Genomic DNA, 27,196 nt, shown 5'->3' with positions numbered 1-27,196 from the left:
CTTCTCTCACTGCTGGTACTGTATTTTGGAGTTACAGTGGGCAGTGACGGCATCTGTACAGGGTCCTTTGTGCAGTTTCAAGGGTAAGGACTCGCATTGTGCCACATGGGGACCTGCATTTCCACGTGCTTGAGCTCACTTAGTCTAGGGACTACCCCGTAGACACACCTCGTGTCACAGAGGCCGGCAGGTCTGCTGGGAAGGCAAGGAGGAAATACATGTTCAGGAAGCCCTGCCAAGCAACCAGGGATGACGAGGTCACTGGGCCCTGTATGGGTGCTGCAAGGCTTTTACCTCAGACTGTAGAAAAGAAAACCCAGAGAAGATTCTGAGAGGCTGAGGAGCTTGCCTGTGACCTAACCATAAGTGGCAGCCAGGACTGACGTCCTGTTCTCGTGGCTGAACTGAACTAGGACTCATCCCTGTAGGACGAGCCCTTATTGATACTTATTTTTATACCACTATGATCTTTAATAAAAATGCTGGAGGAAACACATTATATAGAAAGTCAATTTCATTTATTCAAATTAAATTATAGCATGAGTTTCATACACAAATAAAACTTTTGTGTAAATAAAAATACAAACCGTACAAATTTCAATGTAAAAAATGCAAAAATATTTATATACTAGATATGTCTTTTTCCCTTTAGCGTGACTGAAATGGACAGCAGTTGACCTAATGTGTGCACTGTTGTGCCAGCCAAGGTCAGTGGGATGGTTTCTCGGGCTGTCCACTTCTCCCCTCCTGCACGAGTTGCTGCCAAGCCTCCGTCCCAAATCCTGGGGCTCTGCATGCTTCCAGTTCTGTTACCACCAGCACAGTGATGGTCCAACTCCTCTTGGGCTGGTCAGAAAGGGATGCCATGGAAAAAATGCTCTCCCCCAAAGCGCGGATACTAGTCCACTGGGCTCAGAGAATGCCACCGCCAGACATCACTGGTCCAACTCGTTTTCATTCTGCAGCGTCTTCATGGCCAGCCCCCAGAGGGTCATGCTAGAGAAGAACTGCCCTTCGGAGTTCCTGTACGGCGTGGCAGGCCCGCGGCTGCCTGGCGCATCACCACAGTGATTGTCCAGGGCAGCCAGAGACGAGCGGCCCAGGGATAGGCTGTCAGCCTGCAGTGGCTGGTCGCCGGCCGCAGTGGCCACGTCTGGGTAAGCATATGCCTGATGTTGTGCTGGCTGCGGTGGGGGCTTGGCACGCCTGCCAGGATCCAGACTGACCTTCTCTGGCTCACCGCCTGCATGAGGCTGAACCATCGGCCGGAACTTGCAGTAGGAACTGGTGGCATGGCCGTCAAACTCTGTCACTGAGTCTTCCACGGGGTGAACAGGGAGCTTGACCGACACGGGCATCAAGGTCACGGACACATCTTGGGCAAAAGGATCTGAGCCTTGAGATTTCTCCAGGTCGGGGGTCTCAAGGGCCTGAGTGAGCTCATGCAGCGCGTCCCGGCCTGCGCTCGCCCTGCAGTGCATCTTCTCATGGCGCCGGAGCACCGCCGAGCGCGTGAAGCACTTGCTGCAGATCTCACACGTGTACGGCTTCTCCCCGGTATGAGTGCGCACGTGCCTGCGGAGGTCGCCAGATCCCCCAAAACATTTTCCTGCAAAATGAAAATGGGATCCTTTTATTTATTTATTTTTTAAAGATTTTATTTATTTATTCATGACAGAGAGAGAGGCAGAGACACAGGCAGAGGGAGAAGCAGGCTCTGTGCAGGGAGCCCGATGTGGGACTCGATCCTGGGTCTCCAGGATCACACCCCAAGCTGAAGGCGGTGCTAAACCACTGAGCCACTGGGGCTGTCCAAAATGGGATCCTTTTAGAAGAGGACATTCTGGAAGGACATTCCTCTTCTTCCTGCCATCACCTGCTCACTCTGGAAGACTCCTCTGGAAGACTCCTCTGTTCTTCTTGAGCTGCATCTCTCTGACCTGGTTGTGGGTACCTCAGGGCGAGCCTTTGAGGGACCCTGTCTCCCTGCACAGGAGCGCCTCTCTGGGAAGCCAAGGTACCTGCCTCTACTGGCCAGGCTTGCTTAAGTTTTTGTAAACCTAACATGGCCAATCTAGAATTCAGAAACATCTTTTTGCTCATAATGTAATTTTACCTACACTTCTCTCAGTTCGATTTCCTTTCTGTGTATACAACACAGGTAGGGGATCTACTTCCATGATTAAAGTAGGTAAGAAGGTCAGAAGAAAACAACCAATAAAGAACCTTACAGAAGACATCACGTATTCACAGAAGATAATACGTCACGCAGGTACGAGGACATGTACTTACAACTTCTCCCTTATGCGTGTGAACACTAGGCCATCCTGCCCTCATCAGCCAGCGGTGGGCCATTAAAAAAAAAACACACACCTTTGAACAAACTAGGTGTCAACTTCCACAAGTTACATTTTGGCACTTCTTCCCCCTACAGAACACTGAGGCACACTGTGGTGAGTCTTCTTCATGTCTTCATTTTGCCTGCAAGTCAGGCTCAGTCTCCTTCACGTAACGTCACAGTAAAAGCATTTTCACCGTCTGCTGCACTGTCTATACAACATATGGTTTATATGGATAGGAGCTATTTCATAACCATTCCTCGATTTACTGCACGTTTGGGTGCCTTCCACCTGATTGCTACTTTACTTCATGTTCAATTAATATTTTTCTTTTCACTGTTTCCTTCAGAAAAATTCTCAGTAGTGGAAATTACTGGGCAAATGGGAATCTTTTCTGGGGTCCTTAAAGCATATGAATTTTAGCCACAGTGGAGGTCCCCCCAGGAGACAGTCAAGACAGGGGGGCCAGACTTCACAACCGTCCTCATGGCAAGGTAAGGTGTGGCACCTGCCTCCCGCATAGGAAATCCACCGCACTAGTGCAGACAGGATGGTGTCCCTCTGCATGGCCGTGGCCTGCAGTCCCCGTAGTGTTGCCACAGACTGGACAAAGGTCATGCTTGCAAGTGAGCTGCCAGGATTCATCTTCAATCCAGCCTGAGAGATCTGCACAGAGGGGCAGGGAGACCCCAACAGAGAAAGTCTCCTGGGAATAAGGAGCTAGGACCCAGGGCTGAGGAAAATAAACATCTGCACCTGAGAAAGTGCAGAGAAATGCAGGGAAAGGAAGAGGGGAAGGTAGGAGAGGAAATCTTTGGAACAAGAATGACATTGCGGGGGGGGGGGGGGCGAGGGGGGTTGTGTGTGAGGAGGGGAGGGGAAACAGAGGAAGGGGAGCTCTATTCCCTGAAAAAGCCCAGAATGTGAAGCCACCTTAAAACTGAGCCCATCTTTTGAACTCAAGAAAATGAAAACACGCCCAAACTACATACACGTGTTCACAGCAGATTTTCTAAGTGAAAGAAGTCAGTTACAAAAGCCCACATGCTGTAGGATTCCATTTATGTGAAATGTCCAGAACAAGCAAATCCCGAGAGAGAAGGCAGATTAATGGTAGCCTAGGCTGGGGCGTAGGAGCAGGGCGTGACTGTTAACATGCAGGGAGCTTCTTTTTGGGGTGATGAAAATGTTCTAAAATAGACCATAGTGAGGGTTCTATGACTCCGTGAATAACATACCAAAACTATTGAATTGTTCACTTTAAATGAGTAAATTTTATGGTATGGGAATTTTTTTTTTTTTTAAAGATTTTATTTATTTATTCATGATAGTCACAGAGAGAGAGAGAGGCAGAGACACAGGCAGAGGGAGAAGCAGGCTCCATGCACCGGGAGCCCGACGTGGGATTCGATCCCGGGTCTCCAGGATCGTGCCCTGGGCCAAAGGCAGGCGCCAAACCGCTGCGCCACCCAGGGATCCCATGGTATGGGAATTTTACCGCAATGAAGCTGTTACAAAAATTTGAACCTGTCCTGTAAGAACGAACACTCTTGCTCTTTTTTTCTTCCCCTGGTTCCAGGATGACCTTGTCAGGGTCAGAAACCATGGTTAGTGAGGGAGGGGAATGGGCTAGAAGCATAAGGTGTGGCAGCAGGGCCTCTACTTCCTCCTCTGCCCGGGGTCCTAGGCCAGCAACAAGTTCTAGTGGAGGAGGGAAGAGAAAATTCAACCTTAAATCAAGTTGGCAACTGTAATATAATTTGGAACTGACATTTTAGTGACTTGAGATTGCATTTGTGATTTAAAGTAATCCTACTTTTATTTTATTTTATCTTATTTTATTTTAGAGAGAGTGTGAGCAGGGGGAGGGGAAACAGATTCCATGCTGAGCGCAGAGCCCAACACAAGGCTCGATCTCATGACCCTGATCTCAGGTCTCATGACCTGAGCTGAAATCAAAGTCAGATGCTCAACTGAATGGGCCACCCAGGTGCCCCAACACAATTTTACTTTGATAAGGAGTAATGAGAATAGTCATGGAGTTGCCAGGAAATCTGTACACAATTTAAGTGGGAGATAAAAACAAAGACCTGTGGTTACATCCCAGAAGTCCTGCCCTGTTTAGAAAGAGCCGCTCTGAGTAGTGCTCGGCTCCAGCCTTCCCACTGTGGAGCCTGAACAGTTTCCCCTTTTGTTCTAACTGGGAAACCACAAACACAGTCACTCACTTGTTCCTCAGTGACTCAATTCACATTGCCAACCACCTGTCCCAGGCACTCGTGCACACACACACACACAGTTCTTCAGAGGCTCAAACACTGTGATCGTAGGTCACAGGTGACTTGACTCACAGTCCCCATTTCCTAACGTGAGCAATAACATCCCTCAATAGCGAGGTCGCCAGCTTTCCCCCGCCTCCCAAGACTTCACCACTGCATCAAATGCCTGGAGAAGGGACCTTTGTTTCTGAACACAGCATCTCAAGAAGCCCTCCCTCTTGACCCCATCACATGTTCTCAATGTTCCCGCAGGACAGTTAAACTGCAGCCCCCACACCCAGCCCTTTGGTCTGCGTGATGCTGACGCCCACTGCTGCACACTGCGCTCTCCCACACTTTCCCAACTGTCTACACCCCACCGACCTGGACCAGGAGCACGCAGCACCTGGGACTCTCAGTAGCCTCAGTAGGCTGTCCCCAGCGCTCTGGACACCTCACAGACACTCTGTGAGGCAACTCACAGAGTAAATGTCTGATATGTGAACACAGGAACGAACCAGAGACCACGTTAGGCAGTAAACAGTGCCACCTTCATTTTATCTATAACAGGGATGATTTAAGCATGACACCAAAACAGCCAACCACAGAGTGGGGAGAGACTGGGGTCTGTCCCCAGCGGGGATGGCCGGGTGACCGTCTGGTCCATGCCCTCCAGACACTTACCACAGGCAGAACAGCTGTAGGGCCGCTCCCCCGTGTGCCGAATTCGGTGCTTGACCAGCTTCCTCTGCATGTTGAAGGACTTGCCGCATTCGTCACAGGTGAAGACTTTATCGGCTGTGTGTGTCTTTTTGTGCTCCTTCAAATTACTGAAGTTACTGAACCCTGGAGAGACCATAACAGGTGTTCAGCGGAAGGACCGAGAACATTGCAATTGGTAGTCTTCAGGACAGAAAGGGAAAAACCCGCAGCAGTACCTCGGCCGCAGATGTCACACAAGTGTGGCTTCTCCCCCGAGTGGATGATGATGTGACGCTGGACATCACCAGAAGCTGCAAACCTGAAAGGTAATATGAAATTCCAATCAACAACTTCTTTCTACATTGCTGCAAATCTTTGTAATTGCAAGTCACTGAGGGAGGAGGTGAACTGCTACCTTTGTTCCTTCAGAATGTAATCAGAAGTGGCCTGATTCATTTGAAATGTGCGTTGTTTTGGTGTTATTACTATTTTTTCTCCTAGTTTCATCTTTCTGCAGAGATGGTTGACTACTTGGCTCAGGGAATAATTCCAAGCCAGGCTCTCCGACATAAATCTGCTTCCTTTCCACCATACCTGATTGTCTAGCTGGTTCCACTGGGGAGATGCTGCCTATAGACCTGATTTTAAATACATGCCTTACTTTTAAATGGAGTTCAGAAGGCTTCCATTTAAGACGTGTAAAACAAGGCCAACAGTGAAGCAACACAACCACGTGAAACAGCCAGGAGTGCGCACTACAGAGGTACCGGAAGTGAGCAGTATGCAGTACCCCGGCACTGAACGGGGTCATCAGTATTCAGGTGGCCACAGCAGAAAAGGGAGACACGTCAGGATTGGGCAACTCATATTTCTTTGTTTTCTGCTACCTGCAGGGACAGTGGTTTTCCCAGACCTGAACCAGTGCTGCTTTTCCTGCTGGCATCCCCAGGCACATGCTGCATCAGAGGACTCTGACTTTAGTTGTCCCATGTCTGCCCACCACCTTGAGGATGACCTTATCTGAGGCAGAGCTTGTACTATTTCTATGTTCCCCTCATAGCACTCAGCACACAGTAGGTACCAAAAAAATGTTGAAAGGTTATATAAATGAATGACTGAATCGCTGTCATGTCAATGACTGGTGGCTGCTGCCTGAATGCAACCACTCGAGAGCATGTGCACTCCCAACAAATGACCCAGTGAGGGGAGGAGGGTCCCTCTAGACCCTGCCCTGCCCCCACTTAGGCCCCTCCTCCGATGCTGAGCTCTCAAGGCCCTTCCCTGATTCAGCTCAGGCTACCTCCTCTGGTCCTCTCTCCTGACACCCAAGCTTTCAGTTGCAAGTCTCTTTTCCCCCATAAGATAGTCACCTCCATGGGGACGTTTATGCTAACATTCTTGGAATGAATGGAAATTTTAGTATAAAATAATTTTGTTTCATATAAAATCCCATTTTGTAAGACTCCTGTCCTAGATTTTCTTTCTTTTAATTAACATTTTTCTTTCTTTTTGTTCTTCTCATCATGGAAAGCCGGACGATTTACATGTGTTCCTCAGCGACAGAGTGAGCCCTGGTGGCTCAGAGAACACGGAGTTCAAAGACAGACTACGAGTTGTTCCTTACAAATGGAAGTATAAGCCCAGCACTGACCTCTTTCCACAGATTTCGCAGATATATGGTTTTTCACCAGAATGCCGACGTAGGTGAGTCTGCAAGTTACCTGCCTGCAAGAAAGCAGGGGAGAAAAAGCATACCGATAATGAAAAGTGATCTTAAAGGTCATATAATTCAAAAGGAAAACTGACAGGCTGAGGCAGGTCCCGGTCCAACTTTCCAAGTGAAGATTACATATGCACAACTCAAAAGCAACCATGTGCAAGGAGATCTGGGACCAGCCCAATTCTAACTCCAGGAGTAGCTCCGCCCCAGCAATCTGCTGAACACAGATGCATCTCCATCCTGTGCTCTGAGCAAAAGCGCCTGCTCCACGTGCGCCCCTGGCTTGTCCCATTTCAGGCATGCACTGTGCTGCTTCTCTCTTAAATGGGCCCTGCACACCGTGGAGGCTGCTTTGGGGACTGCCAAGCTTGTATTTTAAATAGACCTTAGGATGCTTTATTTGGAGTTTTTAACTTGGACCATGTATATCCAAGTGTCCCTTGAGGGGGAAAAAAAGTAATACCTATACTTCATTATTTCAGGATTTCTTCTTTTTTAAAAACATGCTTTTGTTCATAAATAGGTATGACATGTGCAAACAGGACTTCCTCCGGCAGTGCTGCTGTTCTCCCTGACAGGGCTGTCATTTTTTTTTTTACCTTTGTGCAAAAAATGCACATCAGGAACTTCATAGCAGCAGGTTCACTGCAGGGCCTCTTATGTTCCTAATTTCTGAAACTAGCAGGGCCTCACAAAGAATAACTTATTTAAATGCAGATCACAAAATAGATTTGATGTAATAATCAATAGGAAGTCGATAGGAAATTGCCTAAAGTACACTGAAATTAAAACTGCAATTGCCTTGTATTAAAAAAGCTCCTGGCTAATGTTTCAAATTAGGATTTGAAAACAAAATCCTCCACTGCTGGAATTTAACTTAATAGACTCAATCTGCCACATCCCCTACCTAATTTTTTTTATAGTGTTCTATTACAAAAACACTGAAATGAATGAATATACCCAAGGGTAATAATGCACAGGCATTATGCACAATATAAGCCAAAAAGGGAGAACGAACAGTAACACCCAACTAACAAATCTGGCTTTGTAAATATGCAAACTGGATTTTAAATAAAATACACAGATAGTTCATGGCCATGAGTTTGGGGACGGTCTGAGGTCTACTTCTGCGTGGAAACTTACAAGCAGAGAAAGGGCGACCTGTGAGTTTTATATCACAGAACACAGAGATTCTCTGTGTCAGGCTCTGGGAAATCACTGAGTTATGTACTATCTTTCAGAATGTGATAAATGTGGCTCAGGAAAAAACCTAGGCTTATTTCAGATAACTAAAGGGAAAGATTTGGCAAAACAGTGGGAAATCCCCAGCTTTTATGAGAATGACTACTAACAATAATAAAACAACAAATGTCAACAGCAGCCTACATTTGGCCTGCTAGCCCTTACATGCATCACCAAACCACTTAGTCACTGCTAGAGCCATCTCTCTTTTCCAGCTGAAAGACTCAGATTCAGATAAATGAAAGAGCTGCTCCTGTTACACGATTGGCCCAGAAATGAACATTGGTTTGTGTGAGTCTACACTCTCATAAGTTTCTGTGAATAAACTAGCTTGTGTTGACGATTCAGTAGTCACTTGGCCGTGGGGGAAACAGCTCACGGGAGGTAAGATAATGCACCACTGACTGTTTTAAGTCAGTCAATTCCAAATTCCAGAAAAAGCTCATCAATTATGTAACAATTTGAATAGCACCATCTGCTCATCTGTTAAATTAGGTCCTTCTTGTTTCAAGTTATTTTGTAAACCATGTGTCATGACTGAAATGTATTCTGAGTCAATTCTTAGCAGGGCTGCATCTTTTCTGGTTAAGTCAAGTGTAACAATTACTTGTTTCCAAAGCAAGTATCAAGGGTCTTCCACTTAAAAGAGTGTAATAAGCAACAGTAAAACAAACCCTTAAAAATGTTTTTTTTTAGCTATTTAATATCAGAAATGTATAAAGAAAATCTCCTGCCAGATAAAGGAGGACATATTGATCTAACCAATGGTGTAAAAGTAGATTAGATACTGAAAGACTCAGGCAAAAAAGTCCAATGATGCTGATAATGATTTATGCCAAATTACATTGCAAACCGGAAGGCAGATGATTTGATCTTTAGTCAAGTATCTGTATTTTTGGTAAACTTTGAATTACTCTAGTACCAGTTATGGGCTAAGTACCGAGTCCGCATCTTAGAGATTATTTGTAGCTGGATATGTGACAGCTCTAACAAGTGGTAACTATCGATTAGTAGGAGATCGGTTACCAGGCAGCTGCAGACACTGTGTCCCCTCGTTAGCACAATTCCCTTACAAAGTCATAGTATCGCATTTTACAGAAAAGTAAACAGATAATCTGTAAACAGATGCTGATTACTAGGAAGTAATCAGCCTAGGCTCCTATAGCTGGGATCAAATATTCCCACCCAGGCCCCTCTGTGGACTCTAAGGCTGGGAGTGTGGCTGTGCTGTCTAGCTATGTTACAGTGTATTAGCAGTGAAGGAGGCTCTGCTCCTTCTAAGCAAATATTTTAAATTAGGAGGAGCTGTCAGGATTTTGCACAGAAAAACTGCTTTATTAAAGAACTAACATCTGATTTGTTGAGTAACTTAAAAAATAATTCCTTCTACTATATATGTGAACATTTAAATATGGACAAACCAAGCATATATTCCCTATCAGAGCATTCTTCTGAAGCCAGCTGATTATTATAGAAAAAATAGCCAAAGAATCATACCACTTTAGATATAAAAGGAACCTCAGATCTTAAAAGTCTTCTAGTTTAAGAGTTTTGGGACTTTAGGATTTCACAAAATAATAAAATTAACAGGGGAAAAAAATCTGGAGATGAACATAAAGCTGTTACCTAAACAGCAGTGAGCACTATACTGCCAGCAGGGCCTACAGGATACAGTAGGCCAAGCATGCTAAGCATACCATAAATTTTCTAATTTTACACCTAAAACAAGGAGATGAGGTCACTAAAAAATAAAAATACATATGTAAGACTTAATGTACTCTTGCTTTGTCAAGCTGTTTGCTGTACTTTCTGAGATCATAATGTTATGCTGGGAGTGTAGGGACTCTACCCTAGGGCCAGAAGTTTCATGACTCAGGAGAAGCTCACTGAAATACTCTTCTTCCTGCACATTCCCCGTGGGTGGAGTTTCATCCTGTCACCCATAGCGCCAGGCCATGTCAGTGCCTGGGGGAGCACATCTGTCTCCAGGTCCCCTCCCCTGCGCCCTGGCCCTGGGGCACCCCTCTCTGGACAGCACTGCCAAAAGGCACTGCATCGTCTGCTCCAAGTTTCCATGTCTGCTCCTTTGAAGAGACCAAACAGCTCTACTCCTCTTTCAAAGCCAGCTCAGTACACCCAGTTTCCTCCTCCCATTTCTCACATCACAGGTATGCAGACCTGCCCCTACCTTACCTCTCCTCTGGGTGCACCCACTGATTCAGGTTCTACCGCACTCGGGGACCGGGACCCTGGTACTATGGACAGAGTCTCACTCACACTCTGAAGTATGCAGGGCTCCTGAGGGCTGAGATCTGCACACAGACCGTGTCCAGAATGATGTTAAGAGACGGACAGTCTGTTGTCGCAATCTCGGATTACGGTAGCTCTCAAAGCTCATGTATCATACTGCTTACAGACTTATCATCAAAGTTGTGGTTAACTTTTATTTTTCCCCAAGATGGATTCTACTAAATATAAATTGAGTAACCAGCATAAAAGAGGAATTCTCATTGATAAATCTGTTTTCTTGCTTGCCAGTCTTCCAGAAGGGAAAATATTTACAAACTCACTTCTATCAAAGCAAACATGCCAGCAACAGCATGAGAGCATTCCAATCCAGTGTTACCACATTTACTCCAGTTCATTCTAAGAAATGTATGCTTGGCTTAAGGTGAAGGATAGTTAGTGGGTGCTACTTACCAAGTACCCCTACATAACCTGACAGCTCTCTTGTCCTAGAACACCAGAGAACCCCAGGATTATCAAATGCCTGCTTGTCTTCGGGGCTTACCTAAACAATCTCTTAACACATTTCAGGTCCTCACCCACCCCAAACACCACTTCTTCCAGGCAGGAATGACCACTCTCTTTTCTTTGCCCACACTGTTCCCTAGGTAGATTTCCCCGACATGTGGCAGAGGTCCTTGGACACTGGAGGCTTGCAGCAAACACTTGCTGAAGGAAGTTTTTTTCAAAGAAGTCCTTGTTCACAAAAAAATTCACAATTTCGCAATGAAATAAAACAGCAATATGCATCTGAAAACTGCAACTATACATAATCCTACATTCACAAAAATCTGACAAAAATACAGACACCAACACAGAGGCAGATTTCTCTAGTGCCTGTCAGTCAGGGCTACCCTTGACAGGATTCAAGAGGGCAAGTGTAGGACAAAGTCTGAGCAGTGGTCCTCAACCCTAGCCACACTTCAAAATCACTGTAATACAATAATATGCCAGCGCTGGAGCCCCATTTCAATGCAACGGAATCAGAATCTCTGTGGGCAGGCCCTGGCATTGGTGCCGGGAGAGGAGGCTGAAAGTGGACTACACATGCTTGGATGTCTGGTTTTCTGTGATTAGCAATGAAGGGTCACAGAAGGATTTCAAGCAAGGAGGACAGAACCTACACTGTTACCACATTTTAAATGGATGAAGGGCTTTCGTGGCCATCGTTCCACTCACTCCTAACACTCACATGAGGTAGTATGATCCCTATTTTTAAGAATTAGAAAAATGAAGCCCACTCCTAATGCTCACATGAGGTAGTATGATCCCTATTTTTAAGAATTAGAAAAATGAAGTTATGGTTGTCATTAGCCCAGGCCTTTGGTTTTCCCCCACTCCAAAGCTATAAGGTTAAGATGGTGGTGGAAGACTGGTCTGCAAGAACAGAAGGGCCAGCACCAGGATGGAAAAATGGTGATGTCCCTGAGCACTAACTATGTGCCAGGCAGGAGTTCTTACTCCTACTGATTCATGTACTCTCCACACACCTGCCATGTTCACCCATCTAATCTCCTTTGCTTTATAGACAAGGAAGCTAAAGTGCCAAAAGGTGAGGCTGCTTGCCTGAGGTCACTGAGGAGTAAGCCTGGGGCAGGATCGAAATGCAGACTGCCCGGCTCCACAAGCCCAGCTTGGAAGCTGCAGGCGAGCCTGCAATGAAGAAGCAAGGCTTCAAGTGCATGGCAGCTGGAGGGCTGATGACTCCCCTTGGTTCTGCAAAAACTTACTGAACATTTAGAGGGTGCCAGGTGTTTTCGTGGATGGCAAGTATGGACTAAAGATGCAAAAGGCAGAGGTTAGGACTTGGGGAATCTCAGCATTGCAGGGAGTCGCAGGCGAAAAAGTCACTGAGTGCAGAGGTTTGGATGCGCAGGAGGAAGGGGAGAGCTGGCTCCATGTGGAATGCGTCAAAACATGGTGCTGCTGTTGAGTTTCTGTGCGCTGGAGAGGACTTGCTGCCTAGCTCTTCTCGACCTAGAGGCTCTACTCTTGGATCAAGGCCCAGCCTGAAGCCCTCGTTCTGGGGAGCAGCACCCGTACAAGCCACTACTATAGGATTCACTGCACCCACCACAGCCAGGTATAAAAACAGCAGTGCAGTGGCTGCTCTTGGGCAGCTCTGGAATGCCAGGGTCTGGCCTGTGGCAGAGCAAGTTACCTCCTCCTACTTCAGAAGTAGGTTCCCACTGGTCTACAGTCAACATTTGCACTAAAACATTAATAAAACTCTGGGTTTCAAAAAAACAAAACAAAAATAAAACTCTAGGTTTCTTTATGTCCAGTGCCCAGGTCAGCACATGGCCCATAGGAGGGTACAGCAAATGCTGGCTGCCTGAGAGAATTAATATATGCCTAAATGAGCTATAATCAGAGGTCAGCTAAAAGGCGTTTGGAGCAGGAACGAGAACTGCTTACTCTGTTCTCCACCTTCTAACAACTTTAGTCCCAATAAGACTAAGATGACATGTGTTCTGGATCTGGCCCAGCATGGCATGCAGCCTCCAGGAGTGGGCTCACTGTGGTTTACCAAAAACTTCACTCATTTATTCATGAAAGAGAAGGAATATACTAGGACTGGACCTATTCTTAAAGGGAGGGGGGTGAGAGTTCATACGCTTAGAAAAAATACTACTTTCCCCCCAATAAACTAAAAATTTGTTTTTCTTGAAAATTATTTTCTCCTGATTCAGTATGAAGTCAAAGTTACAGATATCATCAGAGGCTTCTCTCACAAGTCCAACGTATGTCTTATTTGTAATAATAATAAAAAAACACTGGGTTTCAGGTTTCCAATTATTAACAGTAAATAAGAGTATTCCCACCTGAGAGAAATGTTTCCCACAAATGTTACATTCAAAAGGTTTCTCACCTAAAACAAAACAAAACAAAATAACAACTTGTAAAATCAGCAGTCATATTTGCACAATAATTTTGTTTAAAATGTTTAAACTATCTCCTATGTCCTTTCAAAAGGGAGCATCACCTCTTCATCAAAGTCTAGAAATGAGCAGTCTCTACACCCTTGTAATTCTCTCTGGCACCCTTAGGTGGCAAGCAGAGATGATCTGGTCAACAGCAGCATCTTGTTCACCTGCCCTTTAGCCTGACCCCTTTATCACCAATTCCTGACACAAGAGGGTGACTCGTTCTCACCAAATGAGGCGGACACACAGTGGAGCCCAAAACAGAGTGGTCCTCCTGCAAACGTGCCAGGAAAGAGACCCTCTCCACTGCCTTTCAGCCTTGGTTGACACACGCTGATGGGAGAAACAGGATTCCAGCCCAGGAGATGGGCTTCCCTGCCCACTTCTCACCTCTGATTTAACTCTGAGTAATTGCATTCTGGTAGGGAACAGATGCAGAGAGTGGACTCTGCTACAGAGAAACTGAGCATCTCTGAACACACTGACAGATAGACAATGTACTTGAAGGTATCACTTTCACCTGTGAAACCCTAGTAGGCCTTGAGGACTGAGAACCTTCCTTTCCTCCCCTTCTCCTCAAATCAAGTGGTTTCATTAAGATTCTTTTAAAAAATTAGCATTTCCCTTCTTACTGTGTTGCTAGGGTTTGCTGGTTTACCAGCTTTCTGAGCTCCTGCCAGGATATATTTGTATTGATCTTTTCCTAAAATGGTTCAATGGCTTGCTCATGGCCAAGACAGAGGTTTTGACCCTGAGTAATTAGAATCACATAAATCTTGTATTCGGTGACTACACTTACGTCTGAAATTATGGGGATGACAGATAATGTTAAGTGAAAGACCCCAGTGTAAGTTACAACAGTTTGAAAAATAGAGGCCACCATTCACTAGTGACCAAAGTCAGTAACCCTACTCTCCAGGACCCCTTCACACTCTTACTAAGTGAGGACCCTAAAGAGCTCTTGTTTGCATGGGCTATACCTATTGGTAAAGCCCATATCAAAAATGAAAACAGTGGTTTTTAAAGCCTGTGGCCAGATACTTCACTGGCCACCAGAGTAGCTGCAGCCATTAGCTGACTCCACCACACACTCGTGGGAGAAGGAAAAGAAGGCAAGTGACATCACAGAGTATGACAGAACCAGTTTTGGCCTCACAGACCCCCTAAAAGGGTTCTCCAGACCATAATCTGAGAAGTGCAGCTCCTCTTGGTTTAAGTCCTGGTAAACATCTGTGCCATGACTGTATGGCCACTGGCATCCAAAGATGTTCTTTCAGAAGAAACAAGGTAAGTTTTGTTTTCTTTAAGGCTAACTGGTTATGTCTGTCAAGTAAAAATTCTAATGATCATGAGGCTCTAGGAAATTCATGCAAATAGAAATGACTTAAATCAAGTTTCTCCAAGGGCAAAACTGAGTCACTGATAGTGTCCTCATAGAAAGTAATTCTAAACTACTACTACTTCTGACAGCACTTTATGTTCAAATACATGAACACTTCTGAAGGCTTCCATCTACAGTAAGTCTTTCAGTAGTACAAGGTAGCAAACACTGAAGCAAATGGGAAATCCAGTGATAAGAGAATGTCAGATCAGTAACCACAATTACATAAGCACTTTAAAGTGGTCACACTATAACCATCCTTTAGCGTATTATTTCTCATGCTATAAATTGTCATTAATTTAGAACCTGTTTTAGAGTCATCAAGTTTAACTACAGGAACAAAAGTAACACGTAAGTATTGTGAAACACAACATATATGTACTATGTAACACCTTCAAAAGAGCACCTGGAAAAAATAAACTTCTTGGAAAGAGGACGAAGTACGAATTAAGGTAATAAGACTGAAAATTCAATGTTCAAAGTGGAAGCATTTTCATTTGAAAATATCACATGGTTAAAGTTGATTCTTATAAAAAGTTTACCTCTTCCTACCAAACCACAATTAAAAAAAAAATCTGATATGAAAATCACTTTGCAGGGCACTTTTACTATTATTCTAAATTACTTACATCTGAATGAATCTACAGCATCATGCTTTAAAAAATAAACTTACTCTAATTCTAAAAAGCAAATATAGCTTATCCATTTTAGAGTACATTTCAGTGCATCGGAATGATTTATTATGCTTTTAGAGTGATGGAAAGTTTATCATATAAAACCATAATTAAAAAAGAAAAATGTACCATCTTTTTAAGCTGGCTCTATAAAAGCGTCTACAGAACTTTGAGAACTTTGAGATTATTCTTTAAAAGTAATCACCCAAAGTATAATATAAAAAAGAAGCTAATGCTCCTTCGATTTGGGGGGGGGGGATTATCAATGACATCATCAAGCAACAGCAAAACTTCTTACAAAAGCAGGAGCAGGCAGTAGTGTCTGATCATCTGTATCAGGTCCTTCCCTTTTGCCTGTGGGCACTGAATCAGTGTACCTGTATGAGACCGTTTGTGAAGCTCCAGATTGCTGGGGTGTTTAAATGGTTTTCCACACAATTCGCACGTGTACTGTCTCTGTGACTGAAGCATCTGGGACTGCTCCTCCAGTGCGGCAGGCTCTTCGGGCCTCTCCATTTCGTTCATGCAGTTAAATTGCTCTGAACTCACCAGTTCCTCACCTTCTTTCTCTCCAGCACTGTGGCTGCTAGCTTTCTCTACAGTATCTGTGCTAGCACATTCTATCCTCTTTGTTGAATCGTCATCCGTCTTGGCTTCGGGTGTCTGCTCTGCACATTTCTGTGACTTGAGGAAATTCAACTTCTTAAGGTGAATGGCCTTTTTGAGCCTCATTTGTCTGGTTGGTAGTTGGCACGTGTTGTCCGACTCAGGATCTGGGGCAGATTCACTCAACGGCTGGGCCAAGAAGTGGGAAGGCAAGTGCTCTGAAGACTCCAGGACACATTCAGGATGACTGCCGGCACAGGGCTGGTTTTCCCCGGCACTGAGGTCTGTGGACGTGCTGAAAGTGAAGGGCTGCTCGCTGACTCTCTCGTGAGTGGGACATGCAGGCTGTTTAGAGTACTGCTTACTGTAGAAGTTTCTGAGTTTGTAGTAGTAACTTGGCTGTCTGAAAGGCAGTTCTGCACAGTTGCCATCCAGTGTGTCGGGTGCTTGTTTGGATGCTTCACCTGCAGAGTGATGGAGATTAACGGATGATGGAGTATGAGTATGTGGTTCATCCACAACTTTACTCTGTGGAATATCCGCAGGACACTCTTGCTGCAGCAAATGAGGAGGGTAGTTTTCATTTATGACACAGTTAGCATCAGCAGTCAGAGCGCTCTGCAGGGAGAATGCATTATTACAAGACACACCAGGTGGCTGCTCCACAGTGGTTGATTTTAAAAACGTGTGACACAGATTCAGAACATTTTGAACTTGCAAACACTGTGCTATGTCCAGCATTACTTGTATATTGTCCTGGTTAAGATCTAGATGCGATGTGTACATGAAGTCCAAGATCTGACCAATGCCGCTTACATTTTTAATATCCAAGTGAAAAACATCACTTTTTTGGCCTGAAGAGTTCTGAAAGAGGCTCCTGATAAAAGAAAGGATATCTGTTTACAGTATGACAATTTTTCCTTATAAATAATGCTCATGTTAATATTAAAAAGTACTATCCTTCTCTAAGTTCCAAGATTTTAAAATTAAGTACATTTTAATCCTTTAAAAAATTTTGGTAAGCCAATCAATAAAGCAACTCAGATGAATTCAATTAGTGTGCTGAATATTCAACCTTCCAAACAGATCTCAAAGTAAAATTTTGAAAAATACTCGTTGTTCTTTTAAAAATATAATCATCTATATGTATTATTAATTGTATACAGATAAAGTATAGTAAAGGAGACACAGTTTTCAGTATTTGATGTCTAGTCTGATAAATTATATTTCAGACCATAAAACATGTAACAAAAATACTTCCACATCTAAGTGCCTTAAAAACGTCTAAAAATAAAAATAGCTATAATACACTTACTTTTGATACATTTTTTTATTTTAATTTTTAAATTGTGGCAAAATATACACATTTACCACTTGATCTTTTTTTTCGGTGGAGCCCAATGTGGGGCTTGAACTCACAATCCTGAGATCAAGACCTGAGACACTTGACTGATTGAGCCACTCAGGCACCCCACATTTGATCCATTTTGAAGTGTTTAAAAACTTCATGCTTAAAAATATAGTCCCAACTGTAAATTCAGTGGCATTAAGTACATGCACATTTATTATGCAACCCTGATGTCCAACCATTTTCAGAATCTTTCATCTTCCCAAACAGAAACTCTGGACCCACTAAACACTAACTCCCATCTCTCCCTGCCCAGTTCCTCAGGCCCCTGCCACCACCTCTCTACTTTCTATCTCTACAGATCTGACAACTCTCAGGACACAATATACACTCATTTTGTAATCAGATCTGTTAGAGGTTTCTCAGTAACCCAATGGTCCACGAACCAGCAGGGAGAAAAAGTAAAGCTCTATGAGTTAAGGAGGGAAGAGAGGCACCTCTAAAGCCCAGGCATTCTACTCTGGGCACACGTCAAGTCCCAGGTGAATGAAATCGTACTACGTGTAAATTACCAAGCTTACTTAGGTGACTGGTCATGCAAGTTCACTGCAGAAATGTCATCTAACCGTGTCTAACCAGATCACCTGCTTCCCCAAAACAATCTTCAGTTTTGTTCTTACCTAAAGGAAGTACAAACTAAAATGGGATAGGAAAAGCCCAATCTGGGTCCATGTTGCCTAAGGACAAAAAGTACTGCCTACCTCAGTGAGCTCACCCATTATAATATGTACTTGGAACATATATGAGAGCTGAGGTTTAATCTGATGACTCCAGATTACCAAGGAAAGATTAAATCACCTTCTGTATACTGTTTACTAGAACAGTAAAATGGTATGCATTTTAAGGGGGGGGGGGAAGATATTAAAAAGATCTTTAGTGCTTAGAGAGATGAATCTCAGCTAATCAGGAAATGTATATAAAATACTTAACTCTAATAATCTAAAAATAATTATGGGAATAAGTAAATTGAATCCAAACCTATTTTCTTAGAATACTCAAATGAAAAACAAATACTAAAATATTTCAATAAAAAAATAGTATGTGGGATGTTTCCCCTCCAATTATCACAAAAAAGTTCTTACCAGGAATTCTACTCCTCAATCTTGTTATCCTAAAAGGATAGGAAATATATAGAGAAGACTGACATTAATTAGAACTATTAAAATCAAAGACAGAGTGCCAAAACACTCTCAATCAGCCCAAATATATTTTAATTAAAACTCTTCTGCTCTCAGGTTACTCTAAATACAAAAAGTAAAAAACTCACATATGTGCTACAAAAATAAGGACAGTGAAATCCAAGGAGAAAAAAAAAATTAGTCAAAATATACCATGCTAGAAGAGCTTTTCCTCTGTACAGAGTCTAAAATACGTACCTAAAATACTGACTGAACGCTGCTAGAACATTCTTATGTGCTTTAAAGCACACTCCTTTTACGACCAACATGCAGTCACAGAGCAGGCCTTGAATGCGCTGCTCCTGCAGCTGCTGGAGGAGATGGCAGCTGTGAGTGGCAACCGGGTCCATGCTCAACCAGCCAGGAGACCTAGGACAAAGAATGTGAATGAGACAGTGACTCAGTGATACAAATGAGACCTGATGGCCCCAGAACCCACTAGGTGACAGGCAGCTCATGATCATGATTCCTTGTCAGTCAAGTTCAAACCAATCAACAACAACAAAAAAAAAACCATAAAAATTTTGTCTTAGGTATCAGACCAGTGCTGCTCAACAAAAACGTCTGGAATGATGGAAATACTCTGTATCTGCACTGTTCAGTCCAGTTGCCATTGGCCTCATGTGGCCACTGAGGGCTTGAAATGTGATTAGAGTGACTGAGGAACTAAACCTTCAATTTATTTAAATAGCCACCATATTTGAGAGTGCTGATGTAGAATGTGACCGTGATAACGCTATGTGCACTTCTCTCGTTTCTACTTAGGGAAAGTTCAATGAAAACATATACATAGACACTTGTAAGTTAGAAAAAAGCCAACTGGATGACATCAGTATGTATTGAGCACCCGTGTATGGGGCACTGAATCAGAAGGTAGGAAAATTAGGAGCTTATCTGGGGACATAAGGAAGAAGTTAAACTAGCACCACTGGATAATAATAAAAGAGGTATCACAAAGCAGCATGTCTACTCATTTGTTCCCTTTTTTCCCTAAGATTTTATTTATTTTAGAGAGAGAGCATGAGAGCATGAGCAGGGGGGAGGGGGAAAGGGAGAAAGAGAATCTCAAGCTGACTCCCTGCCAAGCCCAGAGACTGATGTGGGGCTCGATCTCACAACCCTGAGATCATGATCTGAGTTGAAACCAAGAGTTGGACACTTAACTGACTGAGCCACCCAGGTGCCCCAAACATATTTGTTCCTTCTTACCTCTCTGCTAGGACACTACTGTAGCAGAGATCTGTCTCGCAGGAACCTGGGGCAGAAATATTAGAAAGCGTAAGAGCCTGCTGAGCTTAATAGTGGTGAAGCCAAGTAAGTGGTAGGACATATGTGAGAGAAAGAGAGAGAGAGAGAGAGAGAGAGAGAAAGATGAGAGGGTCAATATTAGAAGGTTTCACATATTCAACATCTATTACTGAGTGACTACTATGTGCCAGGTCCTAGGGCTACAACAAAGAAAACATGCCAAGTCCCCAAACTCCTGAAGGTTAAATTCTACTAAGGAAACACACACACACACACACACACACACACACACACAACTAAATAAATACAGTAGTTAGAGCTAGACACTTGAACATACAACACAGATGAGGAAGGCATAGGTACATGTCCAGGTGCACAATCCAGTGAGACATGATTATTAGAAGAAATGCAGTGGGGATCCCTGGGTGGCGCAGCAGTTTAGCGCCTGCCTTTGGCCCAGGGCGCGATCCTGGAGACCCGGGATCGAATCCCACATCGGGCTCCTGGTGCATGGAGCCTGCTTCTCCCTCTGCCTATGTCTCCGCCTCTCTCTCTCTCTCTGTGAGACTATCATAAATAAATAAAAAATTAAAAAAAAAAAAAAAGAAATGCAGTGGGGAGAAATGAAGGCAGACTGGGACAAGCCTATGGAGGTTAAAGTGGCAGTTTGGTACAGTAAAAACCTGATAAGCCAATATCTGCCTTATTTGCTTTCATTCTCAGTACATAAGGATTATTGAAAAAGTCACTAGACCATGAAGCCAAAACCTAAGCTTTTTAACAAGGCTCCTTCTTCTATCATCATCGTCATCACCATCATCACCACTACCTTCTTCTATTATCACCATCATCACCATCACCTTCTTCTATTATCACCATCATCACCATCACCTTATCCCTCAGTGTGCCCACTATATGTCAGTCAAACAAACTACCTGTGCCTCCCTAACAAGCTGTGTTGGGGACAGTTTAGAACCCTAGCCACTGCTTATTACCTGTATGACTTTGGGCAAATGACTTCTCAATGTCCACTTTCCTCATCCTATCCCAAGGGTTACTGAGACAACTGTGAGAGCCTATGTGAACATCTAGAACAGCAACTAACATTAACTATTCAACAAATGTCATCTCTAAGGAACACCTGGAAAGTCTGATAAAAATGCAGATTCCTGGATACTATGCAGAGTTCTGCTCAGTCTAGTGTGGAGCGTAGATATCTACATTTACTGTAAGCCTCCAGGTGATTCTGAAGCAGGCAGATTACAGACCTCTGCCTTGCTTCTCTCCAAAAAGCTTTGGTTCTGATACTTCCTGTCCTGGGAATACTTTATTTACATTGGACTTTCCCACTACCCAGATAAGGCCCACTCCCCTATCAGGGCTTAGCTGAGCTGTCACTAACTCCTAGAAGCCTTTCCTGCCATCCTGAAACTTGCTCCTTCTTCTCCTCTGTTCCCTCCTCAAGTCCAACTCTGAGGTCCCTCTTCTGCGATCTTACGGCACCCCATACATACTTCCGCAAGATAACTTGCTATGCTCCATCATTTGTGTCTCCAACTCGGCTATGAGCTCAGAGAGTACCATTTTTACTCATCTTTGCCTGGCATAGAGCAGATAGATACTTGATCATTAAAATCCACACTAGCTAACCTCTATTACTAATTAGCAAGCTAATAATGTTTATTTTGATTCCCTCTATATTCCTACAATAGAGTTTGAGTCCTTTCTGTTCATATCTTTCCCACCACATATGTCTCCTTCATCTGTAAGTGACTGCAACCCCGACTTCACTAAGAGGTTGAGCCCATGGATAGCTTGATATAATCTGAGTGCCTTTAAATTCTTTACTCAATTCCAAATTTCTTGATCAATCCCTTCAGCTTCACAGAATGAAATGTGCCTTCTCTGCAAAGTCAGTTTCTTTTGTCCCCTTGACCCCATCCAGCTTTGCCTCCCCCAGGACTTGGCTTCATCCTCAGGCTCTTTTTTTTTTTTTTTTTTTTAAGATTTTATTTATTTATTCATGAGAGAGAGAGAGAGAGAGAGAGAGAGAGAGGCAGAGACACAGGCAGAGGGAGAAGCAGGCCCCATACAAGGGGCCTGATGTGGGACTCAATCCCAGATTCCAGGATCACACCCTGAGCCAAAGGCAGATGCTCAACCACTGAGCCACTCAGGAGTCCCATCCTCAGGCTCTTTCACTGCTTCACTCTGTCCCCTACCGGCTCACCAGCTCCTACAAACACACCAAGATCGTCCCACGTTGAAAAAAAGCAAAACAAAACCCTCCTGCTAGGTACATATATACATCACAGGCCTCTTTTATACCTCCCAAAACAGCAACTACACATCCCACTTAGCTTTCTCATGACTCCTTTCCCCCCTTGCAGTCTAGCTGCCATTCTCTTTGTGCTGAAACACTTGCCCGCAGTGGCCTTTACTCAGCCCAATCTCCCCAGCTGTGCTGCAGCATGTAGAGTATGGCCTGCCCTCCTCCTTCTTGACATCCTGCCTCCCCAGAACTCTCCAGGTCCTCTTACTACGCCCCTGATCCATCTCTATGCTGTACTTCTTCCTCTGCAAGTCCCACATGTTAATAATGTCCCTTAGGATTCAGCCCCTGAGAAATATCAGAGAGGGTGACAGAACCTGAGAGACACCTAACTCTGGGAAACGAACAAGGGGTAGTGGAAGGGGAGGTGGGTGGGGGGTTGGGGTGACTGGATGACGGGCACTGAGGGGGGCACTTGATGGGATGAACACTGGGTGTTACGCTATATGTTGGCAAAGTAAACTCCAATAAAAAAAAAATTTAAAAAAAAAAAAAGATTCAGCCCCTGAGCCTTTCTTTCCCTAGACAATCACCCCTATTCTCGGCCTTCATCTATTCTAAGCAGACAACTCCTAAATGTGAAATTTTAGCTTTGATCACTGCTTCCAAACGTGTCTTTTTGCTAAATGTCTCCAACTGTATGACCCCTCAACTTTGAATCTCTAAAACTCACCCCCACCATCTCACCCCCAACTCTACACCTTATTCTGATTCCCCTATTTCTTTATGGAAAGCTTATTTTCTGATATATAAAGTTTAGAGTATTGGCATGATCTCCTGGTTTGAGATAGGGTGAGATACAAGGAAAACTGGTGATATCCTTATAAAGAACAACACTGAAGCAGTGGGAGAAGTTACTTATCACCCAAAACAAGAATACAGAAAGGGAAGCATTATGTCAGGTGGTCGGGCACCGTCCCCTGTTGAATCCTCAAGGGAGCCTAACAGTCAAATGATGGAGCAACCAGTTACCTACCTTACCCTGTCAGTTGCTTGAAAAGAAAAGCATTATTGGCTTATTCTCTTACCAATTATTTACTATGGGCCAGGAACCCTGCTATGCACATTCTATCCATTAACACAATGCTACCAGAATTCTATTCTCATCTTTTTATAAGTAAGGAAAGTAAGAAATGAGGAATTTAAGTAACTAGTCCAAGATCATAAAACTGTTGTGTTCCAAAGCCAGGATTTATTTATTTATTTTTAAATTTTCTTTTTTTTTTTTTTTAAGATTTTATTTATTTATTCATGAGACATACACATAGAGAGAGAGAGGCAGAGACACGGGCAGAGGGAGAAGCAGGCTCCATGTGAGGAACATGACGTGGGACTCGATCCCGGAACTCCAGGAACACGTCCCGGGCTGAAGGCAGGCGCTAAACCACTGAGCCAACCGGGCTGCCCCTGAAGCCAGGATTTAAAGACTGGTTCGTATCCGTGGAGCCCATGCTCTTAAGCTATGCTATATCCCATGAGAAAAAGGACATTAAATATACAACACAAAACCTTCCTCTATAGACTTAAATGCTAAAACTCAGCAAATATTCTGAACCTGCTTTAGACATTTTTCAGCTATATAGAAGTAACATGCACAGTTATAAGCTCTTCCACAATTTACATTGACTGTAGAAATCATAACTCTTCCATACCACTTAGTTTTCTAATGGCTTCATGATGTCAATTCTGTTACCTCCCTAACAAGGTTATAGAGAGCTCTGGAAAAACAATTCACATCTCATATTCCTTGTGTATCCTATTAATCACAACCATAAATATCATGTACCTAAGAACAGTAATAAAAAATGGCATGTATTTATGAAACGGTTCTAACATGCCAGCCACTATGCTAAGCCCTTTACTCATACTCTTAGGTACATGTGACCGACGAAAGGCTTTCCTTAGATCAAATCAGTTGCCCTGTCAGTTGACCACCTATGTCAGATTGTCCAGGTAAGGACAGCATCTGTGAGGATGAATGTGTGTGATGCAGGTGTCATGATGTGACACAAAGAGCACAAACCTAGCTCCTCCACTTTTGCAGCTACTCTGTGTGACAAGTGACACAAATCTCCCATGATAAAGACACAGACTCCATCTGTCTTCTCGATCAGTGTATCTCTGTACCTAGAAGAGTGCCCTGGACACAAGAGCTTCAATCCAGGAGCTTAATATAGTTTCTGGATGGGTGGAGACTCTGGGCCTCAGTTTTTGGACATGTAAAAATGGAGGGGTTCCCCACCAGGTTAAATAATCTCTCAAGCATCTTCCCGTTTTTTAAAAAATATATTTTATTTTTAGAGAGGGAGAGTGAGTGAGCACATGTGTGAGTGGGGTGTGGAGGGGCAGAGTGAGAGATAGAGTGCGAATCTTAAGCAGGCTCCACACTTGGCACAAAACCTAACACGGAATTCAACCTCATGACCCTGAGATCATGACCTGAGCTGAAATCAAGAGTTGGATGCTCAACCAACAGAGCCAGCCAGGTGCCCCAGTATCTTCCTGTTTTAAATGCTACAAATCTATACCAAAAGTGTGATGGTAGAAAGATGGACTGAATGGTATCAAAAGGAATGAAAATATGGGAAAAGAGAGAAAAACACAGGGTGCCTGGGTAGCTCAGGTGGTTAAGTGTCTCATGGTTAAGATGTGAGTTGGTTAAGCTCAGGTCATGATCCCAGGATCTTGCTTGAGATTGAGCCCCATGCCAGACCCCCTGCTCGGTGGGGAACCTGCTTCTCCCTCTCCCTCCAACCCTCCCCCCTGCTCCCCGTCTTTGTCTCAAATGAATAAAAAAATCTTAAAAAAAAAAAGGAGGGAGAGAAACATTAAGAAAAAGCATAAGTGTGAATGAAGAGGTGCTTCTAAAGGGAATAAGAACCAGAATAAAATTTTATCCCATAGAACTCCTAGAGCAAAGACCCTTCTGTTCTGTGGGAACGCTTTACTAACACTTGGTCAAACACCAAGAATCTGTAGAAGTTTATTCCCCGGGGCCATTAATGGATCACCTGTCCAAGGGGCCACAGCTCACACACTCAGCACCTGGCCTGCCTTACAGTGGTCCTACCTTCATCTTTGGCCATCATGCTTTTCAAGTGGCTTATTCCTAATCTGCTGTCCCACCCCCCTAAAACCCCATGACAAAAGCTAAAGCTTTAGCAAGCAAGCCTGCTTCTGGTCTTAGCTCTACACGGACTGCGACGCTATGCAGGCCGACTTGGTAGAGCTGATCTCATGAGCCTAACGTGCGAGGCCTTGTTGCGAGGAGGAAATGCAGATGTACCGAGTGAGATCTGTTCCCTGCAGCCCGCAGACTGCCTCAGTTTTTCACCGCCTTCACCTAACTTTACAGAGTGTCCCTACACGCCAGACACTGAGGGTCCGAGGGGGAACCACTCACATGGCCGCCCATGCCTTCAAGCAGCGTCCATCTATGGGAGTGGAAGAACAACTCATCTCCTTCCATTCTGACTTCATTCTGTTCTTTCTAACTGATTAAGTTCTTCTCTCCAGCTCATCTCTTAACTCAGGCAGAAGACCCTGCGGGCAAAGCATCCCCTGATGGAAACTAAAACTATCCCCTCAAGCAGTAACGACCGGCCTGAGCCAGGAGGGCCTGGTGTGACTGACCCCAGGACAACAACGGGCTGACCTTCACCGCCCACCTGCATGTATCCGCCAACCTCTGTCCCATCTTTTCCTGAATATAAACCTGGAAGCACTTCCTTGGCTCTGGAGACGGCGTTTGGGACGCCAATCCTCTGTCTTTCCCGCGTTGGCCTCCCCGAGATGAGTCCCTTTCTTGCTTCATCACCACCCGTCTCTCGGCCTTTGAGTTTTGTCAGCCTCTGTCTCGGGCCCCAGGGCCACGTGCTCTGGCACCCTCGTGCCCCGGACTCCGGGGAGACGAGAACGCCGCTGTCCTGGAGATACCAAGTGAGGGAAATCCAAATTAACTTGGAGGAGGAAGGTCAGGGAAGACTTCTTGAGGAAGAGACATGTGAGCCGAGTGAAGGCTGAAAGCTTGAGCTACAGAGACAGGCTCGAGAGAGGCCCCCTCCTGGGGATTTCCTGGGGGAGCACATGGAAACAGACGCGCAGGGCCCAAGCGCCTCAAGCATCCTGCTCTTGAAACCTCCAGGCCACGCTGTCAGTCACTTCTGTTGGAACAACGTTTTCTTCCCGGCCCGTTCCGGTGAATCCCTTCTGTGATGGCCTGAATCCTGCCCCCCGCCCCCCCCCCCCCAGGGCCCTGCGGACGTCCCGGCGAGGAGGGCGGGTGCGGGCCCGGCGCGGCGCGGGGGATGCCCCAGTGCAAACCCCGCCGGAGGCCGCCGCCGGGCCCCCGCCTCCGCAGCCGCCGGAAAACCGCCGTCGGCGGGCCGGGCAGACCCACGCAGGGCCCTTCAGGCGCAGCCCCCGCCCCCCCGCCCCCCGCCGCCGCCGCCGCCGCCCCGGGATCACCCTCCTCCCGGCGCCGACCCCGACCCCGACCCCGACCGCGCGGCGTCCCTGCGGCCGCGGCACGCGCGCTCGGCTCCACGGGACCTGGGCCGCCGCGGGCCCGGGCGCTGCCCCCGACCGAGGCCGCCGCCCCCGGAGGCCGAGGGCCCGCCCGGGGCGGGGCGGGGCGGGGGGAGCCCGGGACCGCAGCCGGCCGCCGCGCGACCCTCAGGCTGCCCGGGGCGGGAGTGGCGGCGGCCCCGGCCTAGGCCGGCTCCCTGCGCCGCGCCCTCGCGAGGCCGGCCTTCCCGCCAGACGGCACCTACCGGAGAGGCCGCTCCCCGCCCCGCCGCCGCCGCCGCCGCCGCCTCTCCGCCAGCCGCCGCCTCTCCGCCAGCCGCCCTCAGCGCCGCTCGCCGGGCGCCGCCGGCCGCGGAACCATCCCGACA

The 27,196-nt window shown here is 45.4% G+C and overlaps 1 protein-coding gene across 6 annotated transcripts; it reads right to left on the bottom strand.

Annotated features, from left to right (window-relative positions):
- Window positions 1-496: 496 nt before the first annotated feature.
- Window positions 497-27,175, bottom strand: ZBTB49 (zinc finger and BTB domain containing 49). 6 transcript variants are annotated; one of them, XM_072806355.1, is made up of 9 exons: window positions 27,074-27,155; window positions 25,970-26,227; window positions 18,920-19,090; window positions 15,907-17,012; window positions 13,373-13,419; window positions 6,951-7,024; window positions 5,536-5,618; window positions 5,282-5,443; window positions 497-1,609 (listed from the first exon to the last, which is right to left on the bottom strand). In XM_072806355.1, the coding sequence occupies exons 2-9, from the start codon at window positions 26,113-26,115 to the stop codon at window positions 936-938; spliced, it is 2,463 nt and encodes an 820-aa protein (XP_072662456.1). In that variant the 5' UTR covers window positions 26,116-26,227; window positions 27,074-27,155; the 3' UTR covers window positions 497-935. The 6 variants fall into 6 exon arrangements, with proteins under 6 accessions (XP_072662456.1, XP_072662465.1, XP_072662490.1 ...); XM_072806364.1 differs by lacking the exon at window positions 27,074-27,155 and adding an exon at window positions 19,931-19,976 and having other exon boundaries at window positions 25,970-26,516; XM_072806389.1 differs by lacking the exon at window positions 27,074-27,155 and adding an exon at window positions 18,626-18,654 and having other exon boundaries at window positions 25,970-26,515.
- Window positions 27,176-27,196: the final 21 nt, after the last annotated feature.

This window comes from Canis lupus, chromosome 2, assembly GCF_048164855.1.
Source record: "Canis lupus baileyi chromosome 2, mCanLup2.hap1, whole genome shotgun sequence".
Taxonomy (NCBI): Eukaryota; Metazoa; Chordata; class Mammalia; order Carnivora; family Canidae; genus Canis; species Canis lupus.
The sequence above is the reverse complement of the archived record's forward strand: the minus strand, read 5'-3'. Positions and strand labels throughout refer to the sequence as shown.